The sequence below is a fragment of the Vicugna pacos genome, chromosome 6, assembly GCF_048564905.1.
Source record: "Vicugna pacos chromosome 6, VicPac4, whole genome shotgun sequence".
Lineage (NCBI taxonomy): Eukaryota > Metazoa > Chordata > Mammalia > Artiodactyla > Camelidae > Vicugna > Vicugna pacos.
The window spans coordinates 21,630,403-21,655,502 of record NC_132992.1 but is presented as its reverse complement, the minus strand read 5'-3'; the positions used below and the strand labels follow the sequence as shown (position 1 = coordinate 21,655,502).

Genomic DNA, 25,100 nt, shown 5'->3' with positions numbered 1-25,100 from the left:
TAAAACACACTGCCAGAAATGCAATGGGAAAAGACATGTAAATAACATAATAATAATAATTCAGAGAAGACTCTACCTGATAGAAGACGAATCAGATGTTTCTGTATCAGGACCTGAGAACAGGTAATCCTCTGTGCAATGGCAAACTGCATTAATGCTTTCAGACCATTATGCTAGATTGTAAGAGAGAGGAAGACAAAAAGATAAGGGAAGATGACAGACCTAAGATAGACCACTATAAAAAAAACCAACCCCAGACGACAAGAATTAGCACCGACTTATTACTTTACAGTCTTGCAAATAAAGTACAATATTTTTAATACTTCTAAAAAGTTTTGTGACCTCACCAAATTTCTTAACAGATTTTCCCATGACGAAGAGGTATTAAAGTACTCATTTTCCCCAGAGTCATTTTATTAAATGTCTGACCTAATTTACTCTATTGAGGCCTGTGCAAATAAATGTATTCATAGAAATTCTAAAATGATGGCAGAAAAACCACTGAATTCAGGAAACAGAGCTTCTGCTTCCCAGACAGAATAATGGGAACTGCCGGGAAGCACACTGTGGACTCCGAGTCCCCTGAGCCAGCTGTCAGAAAATAAGCAGGAAATGCCTGGGACAGGGTGGTCTAGGGAATCCTCAGTCGCCCGGTACATTGCACTCAGTTGCAATGAGTACATTTCTTCAGCACTGCTTTTCAGTCTCCCCAATGGTAAGAGGCTTAGGCTTGAGGTAGAAGTATAGTCATGTAGTGTCAGGATCTGCCCATCAAGGAGTCATGCTTAGTTTTATTCTTGAATTCAGTAATATGATTTATCTAGAGCTAAGCCAATAATAATACTTAATGTTATATAATGGTGCAAAATTAGGGAGAAGGAAAAATGTAGGAAACAACAGGTTTCTGATTTGGAAATAAACACAGAAGAGGAGAAAAAGTAAACAAGTATCAAGAGAAATCTTTCTGTGAATTACATTTAACCACAAGACAGTAAACTCTCTAAAGTGCACAACTTTGGCCTTTCAGTTTTCTATGGGACTGAAGTAACTTTTTTTTTTTAACAGAAATTTGGCTTTTAAAGAAAAAAAAAGAGTGAATAAAGATTTCTTTAAATAATAAATTACTGTGGATTTCCTAAAAAAAGCATACCATGAGTTACATATTTCCTTTTGGAATGCACATACCTGTCTATTTTGAAGTGCTCCAAACAAAGGTTTTCCTTCATCTCCCAGAAGGTTTTCTCAAAGAGTAAGAAAAACAAAAATAATAAATCCTGAATACTGCTTCGATTGTAAACTTGGTTTCTGTCTAACAGATGTTCTTTAACTACTTTTACTTTTGACCAGATGATTTCAAAGTTTCATTTTTAAGTCTGGGCCAAAATTTCCAAATTTTTTTGAGTGAGAGAAAATTATAGAGGTAAATGTAGGTTATCTACAAGTTGCTACTATACATAATAAAGTCCCTGCAGCAATATATAAAGAATATAAAGGATTTTGGTTCATTTTTTTCTCCTTTTAACATCACTCCTATGCAAAAAGAAAGTTTTTTTTTTAAATTGAAGTATAGTTGACTTACAATATTATATTAGGTTCAAGTGTACAGTATAGTAATTTGATATTTATACAGATTACACTCCATACAAAGTTATTGTAAAATATTGACTGTATTCCCCATGCTGTACATTACATCCTTGTAACTTACTTATTTTGTACTTAGTAGTTTGTACCTCTTAATCTCCTTCACCTTTTTTGTCCCTACTCCTTACCCTTCTTCCCTCTGGTAACCACTAGTTTGCCCTCTGTATCTGTGAGCCTGTTTCACTGTATTTGTTCATTTGTTTTTATGTTTTTGATTGCACATATAAGTGAAAACATACAGTATTTGTCTTTCTCTCTCTGCAAAAAATTTTAAAATAAGTAATTAAAAAATATAGTCACAACCTATTTTGTTTAAAAATAATACATAAGACAGATGCAAGTAACTTTACTGCACTTTTAGGTACTATTAAAAAAAGAATTAGATTTATAGGACAGAAAAAGATGAAGTTGAAAATACCAAAAAACATGGGTTCAGAAATATAATTTGCGTTGTTGGCTTGGGTATTTATTACTAAATTACTCTTATTTTCACTGATTCTTGGCAGCAGACACATCTATGAGTGTGAAAGGCTTATTTTCTATTTTCTTTTTCCACTTTTGAATGAGCAGTAATAAAAGACCCTCTGTTTTGATTCCTCAACAATTTTTCTAACTATACCAACACATCTTGTGTACGTCTTTCCACACCTATAGGGAGTGAGGTAAGTTAGCCACTTATGTACTAAGAATGATGTATAGCATTCTGCGAACTGGATGGAAAAAGCACTATAGTAAAAATAATACCCTATTAATCAAATAGATTCCAATCACTATGTTACAGAAACGCATATGAAGATTTGGCCCTATTCTCCAACAAATTTCTCATCTCTTTTATGACAAAACTGTGATTTTTTAAAATGTTCAATGTCTAAATATAAATTTCCAATTCCTAATGCTCTTCTTCCCCAAAACAGTAAAGTGTAAAACACCTTCACTGGAAGTCTGAAAATACTTAGCAGATCATAACTCCAAAAGAATGCTTTACACTTCATATCAAATTGTTCAGATCCTATTTGAACCTCATTGTTCCTGTTCCTCATTTTATTTAATCGTAGTAAATATAAGCCTGTGTATTTATCTTTTGCCCAAGACTTAAGACTGCCAGGTTTGGAAGTGACTCCGAAATTTTTTTCACCGATACTGGAATGCAGGAAGGCTTCGTGAAAGAAGTGGCTTCATGCTACTTAATTCAAATCATGAAATAGTATCTTGTTATAAAAATATATTTAAATGAAGAAAATGTGGTAGATTCATTAAAAACAACGACTAAAAACATATACTGGAAAGGGAGTCTGAAACTGATCTGGATAACACGGAAGAATTACTGTTCTGAATTCTTTTTCATGTAGTACTCTATCTTGTGACTGTAATGAGCAAATATACTAATTTAAAAATCTAAGCAATTCTTTACTGCTACACGTTTTTTCCCCTTCCCACTTTATTGAGATATAACTGACATTTAAATAGCATAAATTTAAGGTATACAACATGTTGATTTGATAGCTACACTTTTCTACAAGTTTCCAATATGGCAGAGATTTTGACAGTAGGCTTTCCTTCCGACTTGGTAGGTTTCTCCCTATTAATCTTGTCTCTCCTGACCACCTCAGTCTTTTCTGGTAATTTTTAAGGTAACTTTGGCTTATCTTTCTTTTTCTCTCAAAGTGTAAAAGAAATAAAAATTACTGGAATTTTCTGGGTTGATTCTTTTTCCTTTGCCTTTTTCTTTCTACCTTCAAATATTGTAACTCTGCCACCTTTCGAATATAGTTTGCGTCATGCTGTCCCTTTCAAGTATTTCAGTTTATGTTGTATTTGTCCATTTTTGTAATTAAAAGAGATCAATATAAAAATTTTTCAGACTAAATGGCATCATGTCACACCCACCCACTGACATACCAACTAGTCAAAGTATTCCAGGCCATTAGGGCAAAAAAGGAATAATTTTTGGTCAACTGATGTTAATTTGTTTCTATAAAACCTCCAAACCAGTTCTCTTATAGTTACCAATTGCCTGGACAGTGAAAGCACACGTGCTCCAGGTCATCATGGGGATTCGAGGATCTGTTTCATCAGGAGGCAGTTTCAGTCCAATTCTATATATTGTTGTGGCAAAGAGAAGGACCATTTCCTTGATGCTATTAGAGTATTTTATCCTAAAAATAAAACAAGACAAATTTACATAATGATTTAGTAAAGGGGCTACCTACTGAGAAGTCCAATTAGGTACTGAAGCAATTTAATTCCTTTTGACAAACTACTCTTTGTCAAATTAGAGATAATAGCCTTTGAAGATTTATTCACTAAGAAAAAAATGGGAAAAGCAGAACTATAACTCTTCAGGTAAAAAATATCTCTTACAAAATGTTAATGATCCAGATCACTTCCTATAAAAGATGCAGTAAATGTTTATAGCAGAAAGGGTCCATGTCCAAATTAAGAGACAGACTGGAGAGAGAAGAATTAAAATTCAGAGGAATCAGATCTGACATAAATTTTAGTGTATGGAAAAGGGACCAGGAAGTACTTTTGTGTTGATAGGGGTGTGTGTGTGTGCATGCGTGTGTGTATGTATGTATGTGTAATAATACACATACTAGGAGTGATGATTTTTGATCTCCTGAACTTCTGTTTGTAACAAGTATTTTCAGTAGCAAAAAGATACATAACACAAACAAGGATCACAACTAGACATATGTACCTAAGATAATATTCACTAGATAATACAACATTATTTGGATACATTATACTTTTCAAAGCTTCTTCACATAAATATCTTTCCAATAACATTATGTGCTAAATTAGAAGGCCATCGTCTCAATTTAACAAACAAGAAAAATGAATTGCAGTGGGGGTAGGGTGACCTGAGACTTTTCAGAAGTCACAGAGCAAGTTAGATGTGGCTTTAACTGAAGTCTCTTAAATTCTATTCTTGTAGGTTGGACTATATAAAAATGGCATTTTTGTTGGTCAGAAATTATTAATCATAGGCATGGTTCACTCTAATGCATACTACTCTAATACCTCAAACCACTTAATTTCATTAATACACGTACAACTTCAGGGAGAAAGTAACAAGATGAAAATGGGATAAAGAAAACAATTCAACAAATAAAGCAGGATGGAACGAAGGACAGGTGGAAGAATGGAAGGAAGCAAAGATTGTTTTTCACTTATTTTCATAACCATTTATAAACTTCTCTTAATTGTTCAGATACTTACGAAGACTGAACTCCAAAACTCAAGATAGAATGGAACTCAAAAGTGGAATCACCCATTCCCTGATCAAACAAGACTGGAATTGTCAGGTTTTCTCCTTACAAATTGAAAGGAAAAAGAAAGAAAAATCATGGGAGTTTGGCCCGACACATACTTTTTTAGCTTTTGTAAATTACATACGCTCATTTTAGAAAACTTAGAAAATGCTAATAAGCAATAAACAATCATTCAAAATTTTGCCACCCAGATAACCAGACAACATTCAGATGATATTCTTCTATTCTCTGTATAAATGTTACACATGTAGTTTTTTTTTTAAAGGACAACCTCTATAGTACTGTTCTGTATCTTGTTTTTTTCACCAATAGTTCATTAATGTCTTTCCATATCAGTAACTGTCCCTCTATATTTCTATTTTTAATAAATGCATAGTATTCTATTAGTAAGGCAGCATACATTAATGAGTAACAGCAAAGAATCTGGAGCCAAGCTGCCTGGGTTTGAATCTTAGCTCTCCCACTGACTGTTACTAAAAGTGTGGTGAATACTAAACCTCTCTGTGGCTCTATTTCCTAATCAAATTAGAATTTTTGTTTCCCTAAGTGAAATGAGATGTTCTTTTCTGGTTGTGTTCAAGGTTCTTTTTTTCATCTTCGGTTTTCAGCAGTTTGGGTATCTATCTGAGTATGCTTTTAAGTTTTCCTGTTTGAGGTTCATTGAACTTCTTAAATCTGTAAATTTATATCTTTCACCAAATTTGAAAGTTTCCAACCACTATTTCTTCAAATATTTTTTCCATATCATCCTTTTTCTTTTCAGGACTTCAATAACACTAATGTTGGATTAAAAGGGAAAAAAAAAAAAGGCTCCATATGTCCCTAAGGCTACATCTTTCTCTATCAAGTTTTTGTTTACAGATTGTGTAATTTCCACTGATCTAATTTCAGATCCACTGACTCTTATCTCCCCATCACCATTCTACTATTGAATCCACCCAGCTAATTCTTCTTTCACATGTTTTTTTTTTTCAATTCTGTTATTCTCATTTGGTTCTTTTTTGTTTTCTTTTTCATAGTTTCTATTTGTTCTGCTGAGAAGTCCTATGTTTCCATTTATTTCATGAATGTTCACCTTTACTTCATGTTTCATGATTATAAAGCTGCTTTAAACTTTCTGTTTGAAAAGTTCAACGTTAAAACACCATTGGCTTTTGGTTGATTGTTTTTCCTTTGAAAGTTGGTCAGTCTCCTGGTTCTTTGTATCTTAAATAATTTTAGATTGTACCTTGAATATTTTGACTATTACATTGTGAATATATTTAAATATTACTGGCTCCCATTACAATTCTCTGGAAAAGTGTTACTTTTGTTGTTGTTGTTCTAGAAGGCAATCAACCCAGTGAGGCTCAACAAGTTCTGTCTCACTCTCTATCAGTGGTGATACTAGTGTTAGCTTCCAGAGCCTTTGCTATACTATTTGGATCCACCAGTACATGCCAGTACATGTACTACTCAGGGCTTAGTCTGGGATGTGAGTGGTGGTTCAACGCAGTTTCATTATCAAAGTTGTTGCTATGCTTCTTTGGGTCTGCTCTGTACATATGCAGCTTGGAGGTGAGCCCAGGATGTGTGTTGGTCTCAAGAATAAAGAGATTCCCTTTTACAGCTCTCTCCTCTCTGGGATTTCTCCCATACTCTCTAGCTCTGAGGGGTCCTTTTCCCTAGTCCCTCTGGCCAAAATGACAATTTTCTCTCACTTTTAGGCCCCTGTGCTATCAGGCAGATTCATGTGACTGGGGTTAACCTAGGGGTAAAGCTGCGAGGCAAACAGTAAAAAAAAAATACTGAAGATTCATCCAGCATTCTTTGGAACACAGTGGTTCCATTTCCCCAGTTCCTCTGGCTTGTAAGACTGGTTTTCTCTAGAATTTTAGGTGTCCATGTGACCACTATGGCAGTGCAGCTCCGTGACTGGGGCTGGCCTTGGGGAAGGAGCCAGATGAGGGGGAAAAAACCACAACAGGAATTCCTTTTACATTCTCCAGCTCTGAGGGGCTTCTTTTCCAGTCCTCTGGCTACAAAGACGGCATCTCTCCTGGACTTTTTACTGTTCATGTCCACTGCACAGTTCTGTGACTCAGGCAACCTGGCGTCAAAACTGAGAAATAAAGGAAGGGAAAAAAAACCTAGGAAACTCACTGTCTATACTTATCATTCCTCAGATTTTGACTTCCCTCCCCAATCTGCCTGCCGTTTACTTATTAGAGTGTTTAGGTAGTCTTATCTCTCAATTGTGAAGAGTATACAAATGAGGTAATAGTTTTCAATGTTGTTTTTGTTATTATTAGTATTAATGACAACATACTAACAATATTAGTAATTGTAATGGCTAACACAACATAGCATTTACTATGTACCATGCACTGTTCTACTTTACATAGGATAACTCGATCCTTCAATCAATGAGATAGGTACTATTATTATTCTCATTTTGCAAATAAGAAAATTGAGGCACAGAGAGGTTAAGAAACTTGTCTAAGATCACATAGACAGTAAGTGATTTAAATCCAAGCATTGTGACTCCAGATTAATTACTGTCTACACTGTCTTCTAGTATGAAAAATTATTAAACTGACTAAAGTGATTTAGCGAAACAGCCTTGGCATACAAAAATCTCTATTTCCTGATATTTAACAAATATGCAGTTCCAAACCATATTTTAGAGCAATACATACTTTTTTAAAAAAATTAAAGACTCTGACACTTAAATCTCACACAGCTAAATATAAAATAATTTTAAGCAAACCTTTAGCATGTTTCATATTATAACCTGTTATTCTGGCCAGAACAGTCTGTATCCACCATGCCAGGGTCAAATGCTGAGCAAGAACTTCTGTATTCTCACTGAAAAATGATATTTGAAATTATTAAAGCTGTTGGCAAAAAGTCAAACTGCAAAGCTGAATTTTTCTGGTCTTTCCCTGGAAAAATGGCTGTATGAAAAAGTCAAATTCCTCCTGATTAGCTTCTAAAGTCATAGAAACACATGTGCCTAAAAATGTAGTTTTTAGGAGGGAAGAGAATTTTAAAAGTACAAAGCATAAGATACCACCCATATGCCTATCATCTGGAAGTATAAATGTCAGTAAATGAAATCACCATTCTAGTTGCTCAAGTCAAAAACTAGGTGTCATCACTGATTCATCTGATTCCATCACAGCCCACATTCTAATCTATTGGCTAGTCTTACAGGTTTTACCTTCTAAATACAACCCAAGTTGCTTACTTCTTTCTATCTCCATCATTACTACCCTAATCCATGTTTCATTATCCCTCACCTGGACGATTTCAATAGACTGTTTTTCCAGCTTCCACAATGCTGTTTTATCATTATTTATGTATTCATCATACAAAAGCCAGAAAGATATTTTAAAATGTAATTCAGATCATATCACTTCCCTATTCAAAACACTCCAGTGGTTTCCCATCACATATAAAATACAATTGTAACTTCTAATCTTAGTTCATAAGCCCTTTTAGGATCTGGTTCTTTGTTCAATCCATTTCAAGTGTATTGCCTTCTTACTGCACCGCCAACATGCTGTGTTCCCACTTCAGGGTCTTTTACTTTTAATATCACCTGTGCTTGGAATTCTCCTCTCTCAAAGAGCAGCATGCCTTGTCCTTCACTTCATGCAGGTCTCTATCCAACTGGCACCATCTCAGAGAGGAGATCCTTGCCAACTCTACCTATAAAGAACCTCACACACTGGTCTGTTTCTAGATCTTTATGCTGCTGTTTTAGGTTTTTCATAGTATTTCTCTTTACTCAACATTCTATATTTATATATTTATTGTTGTTCTGTCCTCTCTGTAATATAAATTCCGTAAGGGCAGGGACTTGATCCAAACTGTTGCTGACAACCAAGACGGGCCAGAAACAGTGCTATTAAAAAGGACTAGAAAGTAGAAATTTGCTTACTGAAAGGACAGTTTAAAGAGAAGTTAAAATATACAGTAAACTATGACAAAGTTCACATACCTGGGCACAAATCTGACCTAAAAATAATTTCAGTTCTCAGAAATGAAAGTGTACTATGATTGGTTATGACCAATTTTCTTTAAAAAGGCTAGCTTATTATTAGTTTTGATGAAGTTTTTTATATGCTCTTAACTTTAGTTTCTTAGGTTATACTCATGTTGATTTCCTAACAAAAGAGGCAAATACATTCAACTACACAGGTAGGTTCAAATGCCTAATAAAAATGTTATGTTTAACTATGTATTTCAGATCCTAAGTAACAAAATTGTTACTACAGATTAAAAATTTCACAGAGTTTGAAGGGACACGGGTGTAAGGATCAGTCTAACCTTAGAAAGGACTGCCCTGAAACATCCTATTTTTAAAGACACCAAGGAAAGAAGGTACTGAATATTCCTTCAGAGAATAATTTACATGTTTAATAACTCTTATTTGGGAAACTATTATATAAAATAGGCTTGTACAGGCTAACAAGAAGTTGGAAAGTCATTTTATTTTATTATGATTTATTTTATATTTGTCTTCATTTGTATAGTTAGGCGAGGCTTTGGAGTCAGGTCTAGGTTCAAATCCTGTGGGTCTGCCTTAGGACAATTAAAAACTACTCACAGGCTCCAATTCCTTATCTCTAAATGAGAATAACGTACCTGCTTCATCAGACTATTCTGGGAAAAAAACGTAGTTACAGCTTGGCAGAGTGCCTGGAACATATCAGTTACTCAAAAAATAAAAGATAAATCTTTCTGATGCTATCTTCTTCCTAAAAGATGACATTCCATATTCCAATATACTAAGTAGAAGGCAATTTCAATATTATGTTTTCTAATAACATGGTATACTGGGGAGGGTGTAGGTCAAGTGGTAGAGCGCATGCTTAGCATACACAAGGTCCCGGTTCAATTCCCAGTACCTCCTCTAAAAATAAATAAATAAGCCTAACTACCTCCCTAAACAAAAAAATAAAAGGAAATAAAAATTTAAAAAACATGGTATAGAAGAGACAGAGCAACTACTTGACTTATTGACCCTAATTGCCAAACCTGCTGCCTTTGAGCCCTTCTGTTGTGAAAACATGTTAAAACTGTTTTATCAACAAAATAATTTTCTTTAACAAAATCTAGGTCTATCAGTACAAATTCAGAGTTTTAAAGAAACTGAAATAATAACAATAATAAATAGTACTGTTATCATCATGTAGAACAATGAGAATACAGAAATACACAATTAGGTGTTCTAGCTGTCATTAAAAAACGAATGAATTTGCTGTTAACAATTCCATTCAAAGATGGTCAGAATATAAAAGTTTAAAAATTTATTCTAAACACTAAATAACTATCCATAGATGAAACTAGTGTTTTATTTACTTTTACAGTTAATGTTTGTCCACATCTCTATAACCACAGCACTTGGCTCTTCGGAAAAATAAAAATAAAAATAATACTACAAAGATCCGCAGAGAAACCAAACTCCAAATAGCAACTCTATTGGTGGCAAAGGGCTGTAAAAAGGAATGGATCCTCCTCGCATCTTTTCTCCTCCACTAGTACTAAGATAGAGAGCAAAGTTCTACTGCTTTAATGGCTGTTGCAAGACACATGCAAAACATGTAGAGGTGTGTAAATGAATATTCCAGACCAAAGGTTGGGACTTTTAATCACATTTTTAAAGATGAATACAAGCTATGAAATGAAAAAGTATTAATTACCTTAAATAGCAAAAAAGAAACTAGTAATCTAATCAAAAATAAGCACAATTAAAGGATTAAAGACAATTTTTAAAAAATTAGCCAAAACATAAATTAAAATATACCTGTTTATCCTTTGAGGTTGTAAAGGAATAATGGGGATCACAGTATTACACAGAGACTTGCAAAGAGGGCAAAGATATTCTCCACTCTCCAAGTCGAAAAGGTCAACATGAATGCGCTGCTGAGAGCTCAATTGTACAGCTTCAAAATACCTGCAAAATTCCAAAACATAGGTCTGTTCAAAACGACAAGTGTCTTTGTTCTAACCCAACTGAAAGAAATCTGCAATTTTTGCCTCAATAAACATCTTTAGAATCTACATGCAAAAATACACAAATCATAATCACAAAAGAAATAGGATGCCCATTCTTTCAGGGGCAAACTGGAAGACACATCAGGGCAGAAAACAAATTTAAAATAGTTTTACTGGATTATAACTTGTCTTCTGTCTCAACAGCATGGAGATACATTGCAGACACTACTTCCTTCAGTTTCAAATGACCAAAAGAAGTAATAAGGGCTACTTCTTTTATGCATTATGTATTTCAATCTGATGCCACAAGGGTAAACCCTATAAAAAATACTTCCCAGGAATTATGCTTCTGAATTTTTATCTTTTCCAGACATACAACTAGAATTTCATGTCCTATTCTATGTCAAAGTACTTCTCACTCTGTGTTTTGAAGGGAATGAGATTTTTATAAAGATTACTACGTCTTCTACACAAATACTGATTGACAGCAACTAGTAAGTCTGGGGAAAGCAAGTACAAAGGGAGAGTGAAATTTTGAAGTTCATAGCTTTACACACCAATTTCTAAGGGTGATAGTATAATGAATATCATGCAAACAAAATTAGTAATTAAAATTGCTTCAATTGTTCAAATAAGAAGGGAAGAAGACACGAGAAAACATGCCTTTTTGTGGCCTTTAGTTAACTTAACATTCTAGTTTCTTTCAAGAACATGTCAGAAGGACAACTTACTTCTGCCAGCACACTGCATGCATTACATGACCACAGCTTCCTGTGTAAGTTCCATACGCCAAGTCTGAATCCATGAAAAGTGGGTCCAGGGTTTCTGGTACAGAAAGACAAAATTAAGAGGTATGTGTTCATCTGCCATGCAGTCATACAAAGAAAACAAGAAAAGAGGTTATCAGGCCTAAAATTTTAATCATAAACTTTCTTAGGCATGTCAAAGAAAAGTGTCACAATGTCATGAAAGCAGTATATATATTTAATGGTAAGTAAAAAGAGGAAAATATAAAGCTAGACTAGCACTAGCTAGTTTCTAAAACTAGTACAGATTAATGACAACTATTCTTGGTTTACGTTTTTATTTTAATATTAGATTTTAAGTTGCATTATCTTTGTTTTTGGAAGTGATTTTCTATGATTCAACCACAACTTACTTTTGTACTTTTAAGAGTGATTTGATGGGTAATTTTAAGAGATATTTAGGGATATTATAAAGCACAGACTACGGCATTCAAATCTGATTTCATCATTTATAACTTGTGGCCTTTGGCAAGTTACTTAACTTCTCTGTGCCTCAGTTTCTTCATCTGTAAATGGTGCAAACAGTGGTAACTAACTCATAGAGCTGTTGTGAGGACTAAGTGAGTAAACACACATAAAGCACTTAATCAATGCCTGGCACAATAAGTACTGGATAAATGTTAGCCTTTTTTATCATCATTATTATTATGCTAAGTGTATTTTAATAACAAAGCAGCTAACTCCTGATGTGATGTAAGAAGTACAACACATTACCTAATTAGTAATCCAGCCAAGAAAATATTTAACAAGAACCTAGTAGTACAGCAACAATCAGACAAATCCACAATGTAAGACACTGTATAGGACAACCGGTCTGCGTTCTCCAAAAAAGTTATTATCATGAAAAAGAAAAAGGAAAAGGAAAGTGACTGTTCTAGATTAAAACAAATGTAACAGTAGCAACGTATGAAACATGTCTGGATCCAAAATGAAAAAAAAAGTTTTAACTAAAAAAAAGACAATTTGAGGGCAGTTGGGAAAATTCAAATATGGATTTTATACTAGGTGATATTCCTGAATTATTATTAATTTTCTTAAATGTTAATAATGGTATGATAGATATGTAATAGATTATCCGTAGTTTTCGAATATAAATGTTAGGGATGAAATGTCATGATACCTGTACCTTACTTTCAAATGGTTCAGCAAAGAGAAATGGAAATAGATAGAAAGATAGAAAGATAGATAGATAGATAGATAGACAGACAGACCGACGGACAGAGAGGATGAGCAATGTGGCCATGTGTTAACAAAAATTTTAAAAAATAGAACAAAGAAGCCAACATGGCATATAAAAACAGAGTTCATTATACAAATTGGTAAATTGTGATCTGACCAAATAAGGCTAAAAATACAATCTCACTCCCAAACTTCTTTAAGATAGTATTTTTTCTAATTACATAAGTATGAAAAGAAATGCTCAAAAAGATATTCATTAAACGATACATACCCCCTGAGAGTTCTATGGGCTTCCCCCTGTGCTGGGTTAAGGCGGTGGATTTCTGGACACAGGCCGATAATACCATGGCATTATTTTCTATTTTCACCTCTTGTTCTTCTTGGCAGAGGATGCATGTCAGCACCTCCTTTTCAGTAACAGACGGACCCCGTTTAGGACCCAAAGCAATTTTAGAGTAGTCACTGACTGCTGGGGTGCTACCAAGAGAAACGACCAGAAATGAGGACACATGTTTTGGTCACTTGTCTTTATATTTTGGTAGATTTTTAAGTAACTGTAGGGCAAGAACTTTGAGAATAAAAATAATAAAATAAAATTGATATTTAGCAATATTAGCTTAAAATCTTCCCTCTAAATTTTCTTGCTTTTATCAGTTAATTTGCTCACTAGAAAATATATTTTGTGTTGCTAGATGCAGATCACAAAGCAGAATGTATGTTATAATTATATTTAATTTATTGTACTAAAAAGCTGGGTTATTTGTTTTTTTCTGATTATTAAAAGTAATACATGTCTATTAAGAAATGTTGGAAAGTCTAGAAAAGTATAAAGAAGAAAATAAAAAACATTATACTCTCACAACCTAGAGATAACCCCTTGTATATTTCCTTCCAGTGTGCTTTCTATTGATAACATTTTTTAACATAATTAAGATCACATTACATATACAGATTTGCATCCTGCTTTTTATTCACTTATATCTTAGCTGTTTCCTTGTGGCATTAAAATTTCTTCAGAAACATTATTTTTAAATCGCTGTACAGTAAGTACTCTCACTATATGTGTCATATAGTTTTATCCATTCCCTCTTACTGGGCCATTTAAATTTCTCTTTTCGTGTGTGTGTTCCAATAAAACTTAATTTATGGATACTGACATTTGAAATTCATATATTCCTTTTAGGTCACAAAATAGTCCTTTCAGTTTTTTTCCCAACCATTTAAAAATGTAAAAACTATTCTTGGCTCACAATGCACATGAAAACAGGTGGTAGGCAGGATTCGGCCCATGGGCTGAAATCTGCTGACCCCTGCCGTAGCAGATGTCCACTGGACAGGTTCCTTTTAGGTATTTAAGATTCTATTTTGGTAGCTATTAAAATTAAAAATGTGCATCTTAATGATTTAACAATTCTTAAGATGTACTCAATGTGTGCAATAATACTATAATAAATAATAGCAAATACTTATAAAGCACTAATTACAATGCGAGGCACTGTTTCAAATACTTTAAATTATGGTACTTCACTTAATCCTTCCAACAATCCTTTAAGGTAGGTACTATTATTACCTCCATTTTTCAGATGAAGAAACTGAGGCCTAGAGATGGTTAAGAGACTCATCTAATGACTCATCACTAGGAAGGAGCAGGGTCAGGATTTAATCCAGGTGATCTGACTTCGCAAGCCACGTTATGCAATATTGCCTCTCTCTCTGTGCAAGAAGCTCCCTGATATATCATAGATCATTCAATAAACTAGAAATAACTTAAATGTTCATCAACAATATAAGTGAAATCACATGATACAGAATTCTATGCAGTTTTTAAAAAGTGGGTCTCAGCTAGGTATGGTACCACCTCCTAGGAAGCATCTAGCAACAAATAAAGTAGGTGAAGTTTACTTTTTTGGTTGTCATAAAGACTAGGGGACACTACTGGACCTTCATGAATAAGGGGACAGAGATACTAAATGTCCTGCAACTCATGAAGCATGAAAAAGAACTGATGCCCAAATGCCAAGAATGAGAAACACTGAGCTTGTTAAATGTAAGAACATATGTATACAGATTTCCAAGACATACTATTAACTGAAAATGGGAAGTAGCAGAATAATACATACATAATAACATTTATGCAAATAAAACAAAAGGCAGAATGACACTATATAATTTCTATGGTTGCATATATTTGCATGTAATAGCGCAGTAAAAATTCTGGTAAGATTTACATAAAGCTTATAACCAGAGTATCCCTGAAGAAGGAAGAAATGGGTCCAGGACTTGGGCCAGTACTCAAAAGGAGCTTTACCTCTAACATTTGATTTTTAAAAGGGAAATATGTTAACATAACTGTGTAATTAAAATTTTGCTTTTAAAAAATGTAAGCAAATACATCTGTGACTTTGAGATAGGAAAAGTCTTCTTAAACAAGATACAAAAAGTTAAAACTCTAAAAGAGCAATAAATCTGTCTTTATCAACACTGAAACTTAGCTCTGGCTAAAACGTTATAATTAATGTTAAACAGGAACAAAGTATGGGAAACATGCAACCAAGTTTAATATCCAGAATTTTAAAGGACTTCAACAAATCAGTAAGACAAGGGCAAAGCACCCAACAGAGACAGGCAAGAGATAGTAACAGCCCATTCTCTGAAGACAAATGTAACAGGCTAATGAACAACTGTAAGAAAAGATGCTCAACCTAGTACCAACTAATCAGGGAAATTTAGACTGGCAGGAAGTTACAATTTTGATTATATCAAATATTTCCAAGTACTGATAATTTTAAGTATTGGTGAGAATGAAGGAAATAAGCACTCTCATACACTGCTGGGAGTAAAAAATTTAGTAAAACTACTCTTGAGGGCAATGTGGCAGTATCTATTAAAATTTCAAGTAATTATAACCTAGCCCTCTCTAGATTCCACCCTTGAGAAGTACTTGTGTAATTACACAAGGAGACACATACAAAAATGTTCTGACACATTGTTTATCATAAGGGAAAATTAGGAAATAAGGGAAGAACAACTTAAATGTCTAAAATCCGATAAATAAAATATTGATATCTAAATTGTAGAACACTATGCAGCGGTCATTAAGAATGATATAGATCTACACTACAGATCTATCTATCCTGACATGAAAAAATTTAAAAGACATCGAGGAAGCAAGCCAGAGAACAAAAGGTATGGTAAAATTTTAAAAAGCTACTGAAATATACAAAACAAAACTCATTATTTTTTATGTACACATTTATAAATGCACAGAAAGAGGTCTAGAACAGTAATTATTTATAGCAATGGTTATCTGTGGAGAAAGATCCGGAATGTAAATGATGGTCAAAGGTACTTACTGTGTTATCTAAATTGTTCTCAGTGAGAACATATACATAATTTCATGTGTGCAATCAGGCAATAAAAATAAATTATGAAAATTGCTCTATACTGAAAACATAAATAAAGTTTTTTATGTTATTTTCAAAAAAAAATTATGAAAGCATTAGGGCCATTAATTAGAGTACATTTCTGCTTACATTTTCTTGTTTGAATAAACATACAGTAGTCTTTTTCATTACTTTGCAAATAGTATGTTGTTAATATGTAATATCGAGAGGTTTGAGACTTCCGCTTGTTATTTAAAGTTTTGCATTAGTTTCTAGTTTTATTACTAGAAGGATAGCTTACCTATACATTTTTTTAAATTTTTAAAATATACAGTCTATATTCTTTGTGGTCCTTTGTTAGCATACTCAGCTTCAAGATTACAGACATATAGAGTATAATGTTTCTATTGTTACTGCAAAACATAATTTTCTAAAAGTTATCTGTAACATTGTTTTAAAGAGCAGTGAAAGCTTGTTTTTAAAAAATAAGCATAAGAGGTATTTTCAATATTTTAAATTGGAATGCTTTTCAAAGTATCATTATTTTGCCTCCTCCCTCTCCTCACATGTAACAGCCCACAAAGCACTGCTCTCAGAAAGTTACCAAATTTCCCCAAAAGCATACCACAGTCACACAGCCAGGACTCAGAAAACCAGATTTACTGATTTCCATTCCAATGTGTTATTCATGACTATAACCACAGGCACTGCCTTCTTTCTCTTTAAGAAAAAAAGAAAACTAATATAGACCACTTTTTTCAGGTGAAGGTTTTTTTATTTTAATCTGTAATAAGAGCAGTCATTTTTATCAGAACTCATAAAAATGTTGTGGAATATATGAACTAAGGTATAAACGTATACCTAAAAAAGCCCACACATACAACATAACAGGAGCTGGTTTCTATTTTTGCTGTTTCCATCTTCATGTCTTTTGTGCATAAAAGTTCAAGACAACTTTATTGCACACTTGAATGATTTAGCAACATAAAATTATATTCAATAAGTACCTTAGAGGCTTCATTGTGCCCTTCCTAGCTTAGAAATAGTGTAATTTCTCTTACTTTAAAATATATTTTGAAAAAAATATTATTTAAAGTGAATATATAATTTTTCCTCCAAGAAACTGAGTTGGTAATTTTTAGTTTTGCTTTGTTTTACCTCTCTTCCTCCATAATGGAGTCTTCTTTCCCAGACATTTCTGACGTACTGTCATACATCAGTTTGTGAGTTTCAATGAAGTTTTTCTGTAAGGCAGACATCTGAGCCATGATCTTCTGGCGATGCAGCCTAGCAGCTTCAGCTTTTCTTTTTCGTTCTGCTTTTTCTTTATCATGACTAATCTGTGTATTAAGAAATCACAAAAATTAGGTAAAATCCATTGTTAAAATTTATATATACTATTCAGTCAGGCAAAATTTTCTTGAGTAAGCCTAGATTCAATCTGATGCCTCAAAATTAACATAGAGGCTCCAATACCTCATACAACTAATTGCTCCTTCGGTTACTTCAATAATTTAACTTAAAAGGCTAAGTACCTTAAATATCTAATAAACTGCCTTTTACATTCAATGCGGGCACATTTAAGAAACAAAAGCAAACAAAACAAAATTTTAAAATCATTTTTTAATCATTTAACCATTGATATTTAATCAATTTAAAGCCAACTTGATAATGTCTAACAGCTACTCTTAGATGCATTACTAAAAATGAGAACTCTGACAACATTAGAGAGGTGTTGGTTTTTGTTTAACTTAAGTCTGGTGTTTTTCTTTTAGGAAAGATAGATAATAACCACAAGAAGTAATATTCTAATAATTTTTAGATTCATCAAAATCTGATTTGTTATATTATAGAAATTCATAACCTAAATATTATGGTGTTTCACTGAATCTAAGATGCACCATTACCTTATGTTCCACTAAGAATGCTGCTGATTAAATAATAAGCAGCCATGGATTGTCAGACATATCCCAATTTCAGATATTAAGACATTTAAAAGTTAGTAAAATATGGTATTTCCAATAGAGCTCCATCGTACATCAGTTGTCTCTGCTTTTGTAAAATACATATATTATATTAGATAACCATGTGTCAAATACCACTAATCCCTGCAGTACAGAAACACAATGAACAAAAGAAGACGGATATCCTACATACCTTACAATAAACAGGTTCCTTCTAGCAAAAAGAAACAGCTCCCTTATACCAGTAAAGTTCAAAGACAGAGATGAACGTCACCATTATTATAATATTATTACCTCATCATTCTTAATAGATTCTGAGCCTGATGTAGTTGCTACAATTAAACAAGATTTTTCTCTTAATCGCTTCACTGTGTCAAACATCTGTGGAAAACAGATAAAATGTTAAAAGATTTGGTTAGATTGATCAGGAAGAGAAAAATTCACTAATCTGTCATGTCTCCAAATGTTCCTGACTTAAACTTAAGCCATTTTACATGTAAAATTTTATATACATGTAAAATGGCTTAAGTTTACATATATATATAAAATGACTCCTGACTGTGACAAACACCTCCCCTAGTCGATTAGCAATCCAGCCAAGGAGAAGGTTGCAAATAGGAAAAGCAGCCGAATCAGTTTGCAGGTGTAAGCATATCTCTGCTTTTGCCAGGGAAAAATTTTGTTTTAAAATAACATTTTTAATGCAATGACATATAGAGACAAAGACATAATAGGGAAACTGAACCCTCTCTTTCCCTAAAATCAACTAAGTTAAAAGATATTTAGTAAATATTTCTTTATATTTACCTATATTCTCATAAAAAGTAATCCTACTGTACACATTGTTTTCTTTTTCACTTAATTATTTATCTTTAGAGATGTTTCCACAACAGCTTATACAGATCTGTCCCACTCTTTTTTTTTTGGTCCAAGTTTTATGGTTTCATTAACACAAATACAAGCTGCACATGAGCTGTGTGCTCATTTTCTTCACTGCACAGGCTGTCACTGGGATTGAAGGCTCCAGTGGCAAGCTGGGCTGCTCTTTCCACAATGGCTTTGCAGAACATCTTCTGAGAGGAGATGTTGCAAGCAGTCTCAGCACAGTAAGATTTGTGACACATCAGCAGCACTTCAAGCTCCTTGACATTATGGACCAGGAACTTCCAGAAGCCAGTGGGCAGCGTGTGCTCTGTTTTCCTGCTGCTCCTATCAAGATCTGGCCCTTGAATCTTCTCAGCACCCTACTGTCAATGCCTCTGAGTTACAGCCAGTTACACTTAATTTTGACCTACTGCCTGACTGGTGTGGGATAAACTTCTTGGTCCTCTTTTTGACAATCTTGGGCTTCATGAGGAATCTGACAGCAGCCAGGATGCCAAGCAGGAGATGGCCGCACCGCCGCACAAAGTGTCGTGGGAGCTATTGCATTCTCTTTAACAAATCTCAAGGTTTCAACAATAGGACAGTACATCCATAAAACTTACTTCTATTTTAAAAAAGCTTCAGTCTCATGTGGAAAAACCTCCACAAGTAACTTACAACACATCTATATACTGTCCATTTGGGTAAAATACCTACTGGGTGTAAGAACAGATATTTGTGCTTTTTATATATTTTGACAATGAACTTTGGTATTCTAATAGAAAATGAACTTTCAGGAATAGATCTCCAGTTTACTCCACCATGTCCAAAGGATATAAATGTTAGACTAAATGACAGTTCAGTTTACTCTTCTTTTTTTAACAGAAATATCATTGGTTTATAACATTCTATGAGTTTCATATTTATAACATTATATTTTTACATCTGTTACACTATACCATGCTCACAACCAAAAGCTTAGCTTCCGGCCGTTGCCATACAGTTGATCTTCTTTACCCATTTCACTCTCCTGCTACTCCCATCCCTCTGGTAAACACTATTCTACTCACTGTATCTATGTGTTTGTTTTTGTTTGTTTTGACTTATTTATTTAAATTAATTTAATATTTCTCATATAAGTGGAATCTATAGGACAGTTTTCTACTTCTTTTGTTTCTCTTTTATATTTTTAAGTGATTATACTGGTAAGTTTAACACAAATACTAAATAAAATCTACTTCAAAAGAAATCTTCATACCACCATTTTCTATAGTTACATACCTATTACATCATGCTTGTTTAAGGAGTATCTCTGATTAAGGATTCTAATAAAAGGATTCTCTAATAAAAGGGATTGAAGTACAAAGACTTCCAATTAAGATGAATGTGGAAAAATAAACCACTCCATATTCTAATTACCAAAACAATATCTGGCTGATAACATAAAAAGATTTTAATAAATACAGTAGGAGAAAGCTCTATAACTCTGGTTTCCTGTGTCCATTTGGAGAGTTTTCCATTAAAGTAACATTCCTCACTTCTCACCCTACACCTTATTCACTCCTTCCCAAAGGCACTGCCATCCACCCAATAGCTCAAGCTCCAAATCTAGGAGTCATCACTGACTCCTTGATTTTTCTCATCTCTTCCATCAAATCTATCAGCAAGTTCTATAGTTTCTACTATCACATTATACCTGATTCAGTCTAGCTTCTTGCCATCTGCAGCCTAGACCAGGTCATGCTCATTTCTCACCAGGATTATTTACTGCAATGATCTTCTAATGGTTTCCCTGTTTCGACTCTTGTCTTTATAATCCATTTACCCCACAGGAGTTAGAGTGATCTTGTAAAACTGTAGGTCAGATTATGTTATTTAAAATTCTCCAGTGGTTTCCCTCTGTCCTCAAAAAATAAAATCCACCACTTTACCCTGACTTGTAAGGTCCTATACAATCTGGCCCCTGGCTGTCCCCTCTGACCTTGCTGTCTACCTTTCTCTCCCTCTCCCATTATGTTCCAGTCACAATGGCCTTCTTTCTGGCCACCTTAGAACTTTTGCGTTGCTATTCCCTTGTTCTGGAGAACTTTTTCAGATTCTTGTAAGACTGGCTCCATGTCATTCACTTCCAATGTCACCACCGAAAAGAAGCCTTTTCTGATTACCCAACTAAAGTTACCCTCTACTCATCTACTGAATTATGCTGGTGTTTTCTTGTTTATTGTCTATACCTCAATGTATGCTCCATGAAGCAAGCACCTTATCTGTCTTACTCAGAGTCTAGGAGTGAGCATGGCACATAGCATGTATTCAGTACATGTCTACTGAATAATAAAATAAATGAATAAATCTTAATTTTTAAAAAAGAGCCCTCTACTACAACACAGGGAAAAGTATAGACTTACTAGCATGAAAAATTATGAATGACCATGAAAAATCACTGGCAAATGATTTTACCATTTGAGAATATAGTGGTTTAATTTTTAGGGGCAGCAGAGGATTCTTGAATATTTAAACCAAGATATGATCAGTTTATTTTTCAGGTTTACCTGGAGTATCCATGTAATCATGTCCTTCTGGCCTTCTAACTGGGGAATTCCCTTGAGTTTTTCCAAAAGCATTTGTATATTCTGAGCATTCATGGCCGAACTTCCGAGCCCTTTTTAAAACACAAAAATCACAAATTATAAACATATTATCTTCATAGTTACATATAAATCATAATTTACAGTTAATGTTATTCATATTGATTACCAAAATTTACAATCTATCCTTTAACTACACTACTTTTTCAATGGAACAATCTTCAATTACATGAAGTACTAAGTACTAAATTAAACAACTTGAAAAACCTGAATTACTTTAGATCTCTCTCGTACATTTTCTATTGGGGCTGCTAAGTGAAAGCTATCCTTAATGATCTGTCTCTTCCCCTTCCTCTACTTGGGTCATTGTCTAGTAAAAGTACTTTCTGAGAACCAAAGCTCCCAAAAATATGGAAGTGGGAGTTGTCATATCCAAAAACTGAATAGATTTATGATGTATTCAAAGATTTAAAAAATTGTGTTTAAATAGAAAATGAGATGCTTTTCTCCTGTTGGTATTATAATCAATGTTCCAAGAATGTGCTTTGAAAAAACTGTCTTAATCACATAGCATTTAATAAAAATCTAATCTAAATCTATCCTTCTCTTCCAGGTTGAAAACAGTGTACTTCTATAATCACTTTAAATTCAGGAATATAACATCTTCTGTAGATGGGTAGTGTGACTATTATGGTTAATATAGCAGCAAATATTTGATAATACTGAGACAAGGAATGAAAGTAAGAAACCATCAGTGTATTTGCCTCCCCTCCCCCACCGCAAAAGGGGTGGGATCATGTAGTAAAAGAATTGTAGTAGGAGATTAAAAATACTTGTATTATTGAAAAAGTTAAAAACTAAAGATGCCAGGAAAAGACTTAAAACAATTTCAGAGTTTTCTGTTTTAAGGACTGACAGATTAAAACTCTATCAGAGCTAAATTTCCCATTACAAATAGACAATTAGCTGAAATTGTGTTGAAAAATGATACTAAAACATACTTGAAGCCTTATGGTAAAAGTCAAATGTCACTTCTTCTTCAGGAGATTTTTGAAGCTGTTGCTTTTCTTCTAGTAAGCCCAATGCTATAATATGAAATGCCTGAAAGAGGGAAACAGGAAAAAAATCTTAAAAGCTGTGCTTCTTCGGGTAAATATATTTTAAATGAAGGTGTAAAAATAAGCAATCTGACAGCTAAAAAAAAGTGCAAAGGTTATAAACAAGCAATTCACAGAAAAAGAAATTATATATACACATAAGAAAAATGTTCAGCCTCACTTGAAATTTTAAAAATGTGAGCCAAAACAAGATCATCCTATTTTTCACCTTTATTAAAATGGCAAAAAATTTTAAGAGTTTATTAAAATGCAGAGCTGGCAGAGGTGTTGGGAAGCAGGCAATATTCACCACACTAGTGATGGGAAAGTAAATCAGCGTAACATTTTTGAAGGCCAATTAGACAACAGCTATCAAAAAAATATAAAGGTACAGACCTAGTACTAGGAATTAGTAGGACAGATTCACTCACTTATGTGTGCAAAGATATTTGCACAACGAGGTTCATTTTAGTGTTCTTTGTTATACAAAGACCTAAAAACAACCTAAATGTCTATTAATAGGAGATTGGCTAAATGCATTATTGATGTCCTTATAATGAAATATGCAGCTATCAAGAATGAGGTAGGCCTATATGCCCCAATGTGGAATGACTTCCAGAAGATAACAAATCTTTAGGTAGGGTACTGGGAGATGTGGAGAGAAATTTTAACTTCTGACTTCAAATACATCTCTATGGACTGAAATTTTTTACTGCATGTATTTACCACTGATAAAACAGAAACTGAGATACACATACAGTATGACACCATTTAGAGCCTCTAGATCAATAACATCGAAGGAAATTTAGCTAGGCAGGTGCTAAATAAGTATCCGATTACAGCTACCAAAGGTGACATTATTAAGTAATTTATAACAGTTATCAAGGAAAAAATAGCTGCTTCCACCTAATGAGCTAATTCTTACAACAACTGTATGAAATAATTATATTTATATTCATTTTAGCAATGGGGAAATTATTCTTTGCTCCTTAAATGGGAAGTGGAGTAACCCAAGATTCAAGCCTAGACCTGTCAGTCTTCAAATCTTTATTATACTGTCTCCTCATAATACAAGTGAAATAAAAAACATAAAAAATTAAGATAAAATATTGACATGCCAATTTATTATTAGCAGAAACAGCCTTCCCCTCCTTCTTTTAAAATATCAATAGTTTGCAAGAGTAAGGATCCTAAAAACTTAAGAATGTGTCACTAAGGAAATCTATGCCACATGCAAGCTATTTTTAATAACCCTTAATTCTCAGGTGTTCTAGTTGTGGTTGTGACTGAAGTCAGAAAGTTAGACCAAGGATCTTCCCCAAACTCCCAAGAACTCTATGAAGTAGAGAAAATATTTGAAGTAGAGAAAACATTTGAAACAGAGAAAATATTTCAGGTATACATACCATCTGGAGCATCCCTTCAGTCCACAAGTTAGAATCTGTGTCTACTGCCCGCTCAAATATGGTCCTGAGAATGTACATCATGATATCACAATTGAGAAGGTTAACCACTCTGCTGAAAGCAGGGCAGAATTCAGGAGGTGGTGGTGGTGGTAATGCTAAAGTAGGTGGGAGATCAATGTCAAAAGAAACAAACAGGTACATTTTTATTTGGGTTATTCTACAAGTTAAATTGCAAATGTCAGAATCATACATTACATGCAAAACAGCACATGATTTTTTGTTACCTTTAAAGCACTAAAACATCAATGTCAAGGAAAATATAAGTCACTATGTAAGTAACCCAAAACTCCATTTGTTATAAATTTAAAATTCTATCACCACTGATGTAAGCTGTATCTTAATATGTGAACAAGAAACAAAGGGTTCTCTGCACTTCCATTAGTTGCTCACTCTCAAAAAACACAAACACTATATGCTTTGCTGATATAAAACCACAGAATATAGTCAAAATGAGTCAATTCATAATCTCACTTTTTACCTTCATCTTTGTTTTCCTGTTTTCTCCTTTTCTTCTGCATGTGTTCAGCCTATTAAGAAAAAAAGTCTACCTTTCAATATACTGCTTGACAAGCATGAAACACATGGAGTACTTTGAAGCAGGTAGGAAATACTTTATATACTGAAATATGTATTCAAATGCTACCTTATCCCAGAAACAAAATGGCAGTCCTAGGGAAGGCCACTGCAAAACAGATGGGTAATATCCCTCATCATAATTCAGTCCCTACTCTTTCAACCAACAATATTTACCTAGTGTCCAGTACACAGGGCATTGTACTATGAACTAGAAATTATTCATTTTATAAGGACAAAGTCAGGCACCACCTGAACCTAGTGATCAGACCTAACATCACC

The 25,100-nt window shown here is 33.7% G+C and overlaps 1 protein-coding gene across 1 annotated transcript in view; it reads right to left on the bottom strand.

The window, feature by feature from the left end:
- The window catches only part of UBR1 (ubiquitin protein ligase E3 component n-recognin 1), a 113,453-nt gene that overhangs the window by 29,871 nt on the left and 58,482 nt on the right, over nucleotides 1-25,100 (bottom strand). The window contains exons 24-37 of the mRNA XM_031672882.2: nucleotides 24,724-24,772; nucleotides 24,186-24,340; nucleotides 22,684-22,783; nucleotides 21,647-21,756; nucleotides 18,528-18,614; nucleotides 17,428-17,609; nucleotides 13,158-13,363; nucleotides 11,633-11,726; nucleotides 10,711-10,860; nucleotides 7,666-7,763; nucleotides 4,864-4,957; nucleotides 3,649-3,797; nucleotides 1,186-1,241; nucleotides 77-173 (exon numbers count right to left, since the gene is read on the bottom strand). Of these exons, the coding sequence (XP_031528742.1) occupies nucleotides 77-173; nucleotides 1,186-1,241; nucleotides 3,649-3,797; nucleotides 4,864-4,957; nucleotides 7,666-7,763; nucleotides 10,711-10,860; nucleotides 11,633-11,726; nucleotides 13,158-13,363; nucleotides 17,428-17,609; nucleotides 18,528-18,614; nucleotides 21,647-21,756; nucleotides 22,684-22,783; nucleotides 24,186-24,340; nucleotides 24,724-24,772 (1,627 nt within the window). The remainder of the gene's footprint in view (nucleotides 1-76; nucleotides 174-1,185; nucleotides 1,242-3,648; nucleotides 3,798-4,863; nucleotides 4,958-7,665; nucleotides 7,764-10,710; nucleotides 10,861-11,632; nucleotides 11,727-13,157; nucleotides 13,364-17,427; nucleotides 17,610-18,527; nucleotides 18,615-21,646; nucleotides 21,757-22,683; nucleotides 22,784-24,185; nucleotides 24,341-24,723; nucleotides 24,773-25,100) is intronic.